Source organism: Stegastes partitus, unplaced genomic scaffold (assembly GCF_000690725.1).
Source record: "Stegastes partitus isolate 25-593 unplaced genomic scaffold, Stegastes_partitus-1.0.2 Scaffold611, whole genome shotgun sequence".
NCBI classification, from domain to species: Eukaryota; Metazoa; Chordata; class Actinopteri; family Pomacentridae; genus Stegastes; species Stegastes partitus.
In genome coordinates, this window is record NW_007578342.1 from 362,835 (window position 1) to 372,218 (window position 9,384).

At 38.6% G+C, this 9,384-nt stretch overlaps 1 protein-coding gene across 1 annotated transcript; it reads left to right on the forward strand.

Annotated features, from left to right (window-relative positions):
- Positions 1-2,786: 2,786 nt before the first annotated feature.
- On the forward strand, positions 2,787-8,633 carry LOC103362870 (zinc finger protein 706). The gene is made up of 4 exons (XM_008289382.1): positions 2,787-2,842; positions 5,194-5,344; positions 6,054-6,176; positions 7,626-8,633. Exons 2-3 carry the CDS (start codon positions 5,210-5,212, stop codon positions 6,147-6,149), a joined length of 231 nt encoding a protein of 76 aa, XP_008287604.1. The 5' UTR covers positions 2,787-2,842; positions 5,194-5,209; the 3' UTR covers positions 6,150-6,176; positions 7,626-8,633.
- Positions 8,634-9,384: the final 751 nt, after the last annotated feature.

A 9,384-nucleotide genomic window follows, 5' to 3' on the forward strand; every position in this document is an offset into this window, starting at 1 on the left:
AAAAAAAAAAAAACGGCCTACTCCTCATGTTTGTTGACGATCTTTCTCTCTCTTTCTCTTTCTTGTAGTTCAGTGAAAACTGTAATTTAACGATGTCGTTACTCGGCTCCCCTCCTCCGTTCGGTCCTCTGTGGGACCATCTGACTGTTGAATGAATCTTGAGAGGGTTCTGTTCCGAAATGATCGCTGTTCTGTTTGTTGATGAGCATGATCAACTTATATAAGCTCCCGAAATTCGTGACACTGAGCCATGTAGCAGCAGCAGCATCATGGGCTTCATCCTGTCTTTATGTCTGTTGTGGATTTTACAGCGTAATAAATCCATAAATCTGAAATAGTTCAACCAGAAGAGAGAAGCAAGGAGGTTGTTTTTCTTTCTTTTCTTTTTTTTTTTGGCATTTAACTTTGGTTTAAAGGTGGAGTCTGCGATTCTGGAGAAAGATTATTCATATTTAGCTAGTTAGCATGTTTAGCTAGTTAGCATGTGCCAGATTTAGCAATCCTGCACAAGCTTGAAGGTGCACAGGACACAGTGGAATAATGAATCAGTCAGAGACACGAAACACACAAAGCAGTTGCATCACTGATTGTCTGCAGGTGGCGCAAGTGTCACAGTTACAGCAGCTGTTTCTTGCCGTAGATGGCAAACATTGACAGTTAAGCATTGTCAGTGGACAATTTAAATAATGTATCAGAATCGATGCAGCAGAACCAGAGGAATCATCGGTTTTCTTGTCACAACCTGTTGCCTACATAACTCACATTTTGATCATTAGCATTTCACTCAGATATTATGTGTGTCTCATGTAGCCTGGAGCTGTTAGCTTCAAGGAGAGTGGAGGAAGAGCTTCTAATACCAGGGTTTTGTTTTTATTCATATTTCAACTTATAGTCTGAAGCTGGACCTCTAGAACTTTCAATAAACCTTTATTCATACATATATTTCCCAAAACCTATAACTTAATGTGCATCTTTGTGTTTAAAAGTAAACTGTCTTGTCTGTGAGTGGTGCAGTTTCGACACAGACTGCGAGTCCACATCTGGAACTTTGTATGTTTTTCACCGTGTTTCTCATTTTGGAACAGAACTCTGAGTTTTTTGTGACAGATTGCAATATATGATTACTGTGCAGTATTTGAGAAAAATGTCTTAGCTACATGTCACTGGAGCGCAGTGACTCGAGTGATCTCAACAGTGTGTAGTTGGACTAGAAATAAAGTCACGATGTCCAGCTAGTTCTCAACGTGGGCATTTTTGTATTATGCGCTGTATGGCATTCAGAATTGCTGCTAATGATGGTAGAAATGGACATTTGTGTTATGACAGAGCTACCTATCAGCTGTATGTGTGTGTGTGTATGTGTGCGTGTGTGATTTTAAATTCTCTGTTGTGTGTTGATATTACCTCCCTTATTTAACCGATCATGTCTTCATAAGCTGTTGCTTTTGTTTCTGGCCCGTTCAACCGACGTGTCGCTGTGATGGAGGGAGGAGGAGAGAGAAAGAAACACAAACCAGTCTGTCTCTGTTCTGTGTGTGTATGATATGAACTCATTTACTGTAATAAAGTGATGAAACTGTGTTCAGAGCATCGGCGCTGTTTCTCTTCTCTGACTCTTGTAAAGGTTAAATCCAGCTGGGATTTGGATTTTCTGTGTACACAAGAAACAAAAAATATAAAACATTCATACATGAATGTCCATGTGATGAACTCCAGGTGCTAAACCCAAAATATGTGCAAGTTATCATCTGGAAAAGTAATAGTCTGCACATTAGCATAGATGCTAACAAAAAACATGAATAAACCCAAATACAACAAAAGATGTCATTTTTGTCTTTTCTCAGATGTTGTAGAGGCCTTGTACAGAAATTATAGGGTTCTCAATATATTAAAAGTATGTTTTTAGGTAAATGTAATATTGCAGTTTTGGCCCCAGTTGGTAGCAGAATCTGTATTTGTTGTGAGATTTTTCTGAACAAATATTCAGAATAATAAGAGCTCATTTACAGAGCTGCTTGATTATGTAGCTCTGTAGGTATCAATAATACCAGAAAACATGTTAATAATAGTCATTTAATCATTCAAAAATAGAAATGTACTGAAGTGCTTCATCCCGGTGTTCAGCAATGTTCATTTGCATTAATCGTCCCAGAGACATTTACAGTCTTTAGTCATCTAGTGGCTGTAATTTGTGTTGCTGTTCAGTGTTACATCGAAGCCATTTAAACGCAGAAAGAGAATATTTAATGGGAAAAAAATCAAAATGTTTTTTTTTTTTTTTAGTTTTTGTTAGGGTTGTAATTAACGACAAGAGAGGTATTTTAAATTTTAATTAAACCTTAAACTGTTGGATTTGTTGATTCTGAAAAGCCATAAATGTTGCATCTTATCCAAATTTTCACCCAAATGCATACTTAAAAACTTGATTTTTTAGAATACACAATACAGTGTAATGAAGCTGAAGAAACTAAACTAAAGCTTAAACTATTGATCTTGACATTTTTGTTTTGTGTTCATAAGACACTAAACAAAATGAATGCCAAAATTATCTTCAGGGCAGACAGACATAACTGATGGATCGACATAGTAAGACTGCTACATTATGGACTAAATTATATGTTTATAAATGTTTATATATGTTATAAATGTCATACTTTAGTTATTCCGTGGTTGTTTCTTTCCGCCTGTCTGTCCTGTTTTACCTGCAGGTGAAGCTGCAGCTCCGCTCCTGTCCATCAGGGGGCGCCGCTCGGTTCACTCGCGGGTTCAACTTCCTCAAAGTTTTCTCTGTCACTCGGAAAAGACAACGACAAAGGAGCGCAGACAGAGTCGAATCTCGAAGGTAAATCCTCCTAAAAACGAAGTATTTCTTTCTATTTCACCGCTGTAACTCATTTATGTGCTGCCAAACGTTGAGTTTTATTCGAAACTTCTTCTTTTTCCTACGACAACGCCGTGTTGTTCAGTAATTCGGGGTCACGTAATTGTAGATTCCTTAGCTAGCCGAGATAGCGGCGTTAGCAAGGCGGCGCCGGTTGAGGAAAGGCCTGTTTGGACGACGCTAACAGTTTCTATTAAACCTGTTGTTTTATGTTGGTTTCGCTGGGAAACGACACCGGAGGTGTAGCTGTGGATTACTATAATCAACCAGCTAGTACGTTACAGTTAACTAGCAGTTGTTCTACTTGTTGTATCGTGAGCGGCTAACTGTATGCTAACTGCAGGCTAGCTGCTCACAGTCGCCGCTGCAGTGTTGTGATATATTTTGAAGGATTTAAAGGGTTAAAACAGGTAAATTAACGACAACAGCCAGTTTAGGAAGTCAATGCTGGTAGTTAGTTTGTGGTAAAGTTAGCAGTCAGCAGAATGTAGTTGACATTAAGCTCATGCAAACGTTTGTTTAGTTCGTATTTCTCACTGCATCATTTCTGTGAGCACGTCTCGGTTGGTATTGAGCAGCAATGGAAGGAAAGTAATTGTGTTTACTTCAGGATTTAAAGTGCAAAATATTCTCAGTAAATACATAATGGTAACTGAGATGAGGCTGACAGTGTCTTACATAATTCAAATGAGGGCCATCCCGACCTACTGCAATATAAATAATTTCCCGGAATGCAACATAGATTAGTGTAAAAATAAAATTCGAAAATGTGCAGCATGAGTATGTCTGGTGTTCTTAGTTTAAGTATATTTAGATACTGGGAATTCTGTACCTTTTATAACCCTGTGAGACCTAAAAAGGAAAAAGAGTGAAAGATGCAGTGTTATATTTATATTTTCTACCAGGAAACCAGCAGCTTCTTTAAAGCAGGTGTTTGCGCTTTAAGAAACAGCCGGGCTGCTTTATGGTGGGAAAAAAAAAAGATATTGTGATATGACAAAATACGTGAGTTTTTGCCAGATGATCTGAATAACTTTGTACGAAAAGAAATCAACATTGCAGAATGATTTGGGTGATTTTGTAGGTGAGTGCATCTAAATAAGTCACATCCTGTCAGCTGCACTCAGCTGGCAGTTTATTAGGTGCATCTACCTCAAACTTAAGCAGCCTTGTGTTTAATTTCATCAAGGTTATGATACTCAGTTTTTGTGAACTAACTTAGAGAAGTGGTGATTAATCTGTATGGTCATTTATGAGGTGCTGTGCTGCATTATACTGACTGGTGGTTCTGTTTTGTTGTTCTGGGTTGTTAAACTGAAAATGATTGTCCTACTGAACGTTTTAGAGAAGAGCTGCTGCTTTTCTTCGTGTTTGTGTGACTGAGCTAGTTTAGGCTGTATGTCAAACAAACAAACAGATTCAAATACCTAACTTCAGGGTTTTTTTTTTTTTTTTGGAAATTGCATAATGAAAGTATCTCTTAGTTGTAACCCTGATAAGCAACGGAAACCCCAGCCACTAAATGAGTATAAAGTTGAATCACACTTCTGTATTGCAATAAACAAACAATGAACTGTTTATCTTCATTAACACTGGATTTATTTCTGGGCTGATGTGATAAACAGCATCAGTTTTATCTTAGTGCACCTGATAAACTTCCAGTTCTGCAAACATCCTTCTTTACATTTGCTGAGATATAATCTGCAGGGATTTGTTCTCACACACCATTATGTGTTCTGTGGTGGCAGCCAGAAAAAGAACATTTATTGTAGGGACTTGGTTTTGTGCATGTTGTGTTAAAACACCAAACTGTTGCCACAAATGTGGAAGTGTGGTGTATATTGTGTGTTACAGCATTAATATGAATTGGAACTGAGATAGCAGGCAAATATTTGAATATCAAAATTGCCATCTGGATACCACCACAACGACTGAATATTCAGCCCTAGTAGTCTGGTCATGTTTTAGGTCAGATTGGGATGTTTAATCATGTCAACACGGCAGGAAAGAGAAAACAATACCATTTAATTTAGTTTTAAGTCTTTTATACAGTTTGAAGCGAGGGATGTAACCGGGTTCTTCAGTTAATCTTTAGCAGTTTCATGGTCTGACTGTATTCTTTGTATTGTGGTGTCATTGACAGTGAGTCCAGATTATTGCTCGGTCGAGTCACTGCACCTTCTTGTCACGTCCTTAAACATATTTCAATGTATTTCTGTTGTTATGTGAGGAAACTGTGGTAAAAGCTTGGGACTTTAGAAGCAGAGAAATCGTCTTATTCTAAGCGGCTACGTTTGTTTTTCTCCTTGCAGGTCGAAGCTGAGGGCCATGGCTCGTGGGCAGCAGAAGATTCAGTCCCAGCAAAAGAACGCCAAGAAGGCAGCAGAGAAGAAGAAATCTCAGGGCGCCGACCAGAAGACTGCGGCTAAAGCAGCGCTGGTCCACACCTGCCCCGTCTGCCGGGTGAGTCTGAGGCACCGACACCAGCCGAATACTGATCAGGTTCAGTTGGTGCTTTGAGGTTTTTCCACTGAGGAGTCAAAGATCTTCTCCTCAAACTAACATTAAACGTTTCTCTGCACAGCAATTCAAACATTTACACGCTTCTAGACTTTCTGTAGGTAATTTGTTGCAGCGATTAACCTTTGAAGAACGTGATTTTCACAGACTCAGCGGCTACACAGAGATACAGCTCAGAGTTGTAAATGAAGACCTCCACTGTTTAGAAGAGGCAGTTTCACATCTTGTTCTGCTCGGCTCAATTTTAGGTTGTGAAAGCGTTAGGCTAGATTAATTACTGCTTTTGTTGATGAATCAGTGGCTACCTGTAGGAACTGTATATGTATAAAGAAACTTCTGCTAATCACAGATCTTAGATGGAGGATTCAAATCAATGAGGATACAATAATCTCAGACTAGTTATTTATCAGATTTAAATAGTTGATCACTTGTGTGTGTTTTTATTAACTACTGCATGTTCCTCAAATCATTCGGCCACAGTCAGAAGTCTTAGAAACGTTGAACTAACCAGTCCAGCAGTTTGCTAAACATTAACTTGACATGATCATGTTTTGTTTACTTGATGATTGTGGCTGTTGAGGATCTCGTCATTTTGTTGTCTTGTGTTTCCAGATAAGTTGAACTCATTCCTTGATTTTTCTTCGTTATTTAGACCCAGATGCCCGACCCAAAAACCTTCAAGCAGCACTTTGAGAGCAAACATCCCAAGTCCCCGATGCCTCCTGAGCTGGCAGACGTTCAGGCATAAAGACCTGCTGACTGGACCTGAACCTGGGTATGTACACCTGGACTGCTTTGATGGTTGTAGTAACATCTGATTCTTCTTTTAGTGTTCTGTGTTCTTAAAGCTTTAGGTTGGGTTGCACCAACAAAGATTCATTTACGGTTAGTTCAAAGTACAGTTTAGTAAAACAACGTTTAAAATGAGTGAATCCAGATTTATAATTCAACAGACAATTCAAAACTATCTTTCACTAAGTAGTTCTAAGTTTATGGACGTAATCCAAAATTAAATAGAGTTTTAGCAATATTTACTTAAAGTAAAACAAATTAGTACTTAAATAAGACATAAATTTGCTCGCTGCCAGAATATGTACGTACAGAAAAGGAGTGCAGACGTGAGAGAAATTTAAAAGCATCATAAAAGTTAATTGTCTCTCAATTTTCTTTGATTATCTTCTTCCCCTCAATTGTTTTTTTTTTAATGTATTTGGTTTTTTGAAATCCCTAAAATGACCATTTATCAAAGCAAGAAACCAAAAATAAGCAGAAAATGGAAATATTGCATAGAAATTGCTTTATTGTAAATCTCTTATTCAGAAAAAACAAATCAAAAACCATTTGCATTAGATCTTAAAAAAAAAACAATGAATTCTGTGCTCCTTAGTGTGTCAGAAAAACCTCGACTAACTCAGCTGCCATTAGTTCAAAAAAATGTGTGACTTTTTAGGTTGAACTGCAGGCTGAGTTTAGACAGAGCAGAAAGAAGAGACTTGGAGGAAAATAAAACATTTTGGATCAATAAAATGAAAGCAGCATGGATTTAAAATGATATACAAGAGGAGCAGGTTGTTTGAAGACACATTCAGCTGGTGGAACATCTCTCTACAACCAATGAGTAGTGTGATGAGTCAGGAGAAGTTGTAGAAATAGAAGTAGTGAAATATCTAGAGTATTTAGAGCCAACATCTTTTCCTGTATAGATAAAAACTGATGGGCACGTGAAAAAAAAGTTGTACATCTTGATTCCAGTTGTTTTAAGTTTGTAAAACAAATAATCAAAAAAATTTCACTTTGGCTTTTGTGTTTTTTATGATTTATGGCATTCTAACTTCTAGTCATGGTTGTTCTGCTTCCGTAGCGATGCAGGACTTTATGTTGCAGTGAAAAACGAACCCACAGCGATTGAAAATGTAACAGGAGCAAGTGGATCAAATTTCAATTTGTAGTTTAAAGTGTTGGTGCAACATAATTAAATTTAATTCAGGTTTAGAGTAAAGCTTAACTTTCTGATAGTTTTTAGTTACACTGAGTTTAAACGTGAATCGTTTTTGGTGCAACCCAGCGTAAGTGTTGAGCTGAAACAACAAAGACATGAGCAACAGTTTCTTGCAAAAGCAGTCTTTTGAGGAAAAAGTGAATCAGAACATTAACTGGAATAAACTCATGTGATCACTGAAAATACAAACAAAACTCTAAAACCAACCCAAACTGTTGCTTACAGATACACAGTGACCATGGACTGAACGGTGAATCACAGCGCCTGAAGGATGTCGAGCTCTGGGACCTGTCAGTATTCACGGACGTCGGGTCGGGTCGGGGTGGATGTGTGTATGTGCTGTGTACGTATGTGTGTGTTCGTGTCAGAGAAAACAGTAATGATGGGGCAGACGTACACCAGCAGCCCATTTTTTATATTTATTGTGTACCTAACTACCTTGGTATTCCAGATAAGAGGGGAGGGGAGATTCCCAGAAGCAGAACCAGTGACTAATGACTAGATCTGAAAAAGCTACAATGGAAACTTAACCAGATATTTCTGAGCGTGTGGTTAGCTGACAGCCTGAAACACTGTCGTCCGGAGGAAGAGGCGACACACTTCACTGTAGACTACATCACTCACACACACACACACACGGACGCGGCACCGCTGTCGGGTTAAAACCAGTCGTTTCAGTTTGCACAACGACGTTTTCATGACCACTGGCTTCTCAGAAACAAAGCAGTTTATCAGTTGATCCGACCCCACAGCTCTGCCTCGTCTGTGCTGCTGCTGCTCCGCACCAGTAACACCTACAACAGTACCTCACGTTACACCACACAACAACAACTCTATTGTTTTTTTTTTTAATTTACTCCAAATTTCTTCCACTTCTACCCGTTTCAGCGTCGTCCCTTCCAGGACATGTTACCTTGGCAATAAACCCATCTTTGTCCCCGCTTCGGTTAAACCAGGACCAGATTTGTTTTGTAACCCTGATTTTTCTAACGCACACAGTTCTGTGCTCATTTTGATGCTTTCGGCTGTTAGTTTGAAGAAAATGTAAGTCGCCCCGATGACTGAGAGTGAAATTATTTAGTTGAAGTAACTGCCAACATGACTGATTGTTTTGTTTTGTTTTCTTCTTACATTCACTAGCTGGCAAAAAGATTCAGCCAATTTGCTTTCACTGTACCTTTATTCTTTTTTTTTTTACCCTTTTCAATAAATTGAACTATGTATTTAATGTGACCCGGCTTCTCGGCTGACTTTGTTGCACTTGACGAGGTGATAACATACATGAGAGCCTGCAGGTGTGTTGTGTATTTGTAGAAGTAGAATGAATCTGATTGTTTTCACTGCTTCACCTTGTTGTCTGACTCGAGCTGTTCAAAGCCACCAGACTCCGTTTAAAGAACAAGTTTCAACAGGAAAAATGAAAGCAGTGAAAATATTTTAAATAAACAGACACTGATTCTTCTTCTTCTTCTTTGGGAGCTGAAATACATTTTTGCTGTTGAGTCCGTCCACAGCCGGTTCTTCTGTCGTCTGCTCCTGACCGACTGTTATCTGCTGTAAGTAATAAACTGTGAATAAGAACCTCACTTCACAGAAACAAAACTTTCAGTTTTAGCTCCATAGAATAGTCTGTTATCGATAAAGCATCAGAAAAACTAAAAGGAGCTGCTGAAAAATCTTCTGTTGGTTGTTTACTGTGGTGAGAAGGAGGAAAAGATTTCAGTAGTTTTTGTTCTATTTAACTTTTTGTGAGCGTTAAGTCACAAAATGTAACTTTGATTATGAACCTCATGGACACATGTTGCTGTTCTGCTCGGAGGACTTCTGTTACATACATGTGCACCAGAAAGACGTCTACATGTTTTGCACATGTGCTCTTGTCTCATAGTTGCCGTGCAGATCAAGAAATTTACATCCATTGCTGTTTGTGGACGCTGGAGCAGCAGCGTTACAAGTGACAGTTGGGCCAGTGTTTGTCCACACA

Coding starts and splice junctions, on each gene's coding strand:
- LOC103362870 (XM_008289382.1), top strand. CDS start 5,210: ATGGCTCGTGGGCAGCAGAAGATTCAGTCCCAGCAAAAGAACGCCAAG. Junction 5,345..6,053: donor ACACCTGCCCCGTCTGCCGG/GTGAGTCTGAGG, acceptor TTCGTTATTTAG/ACCCAGATGCCCGACCCAAA.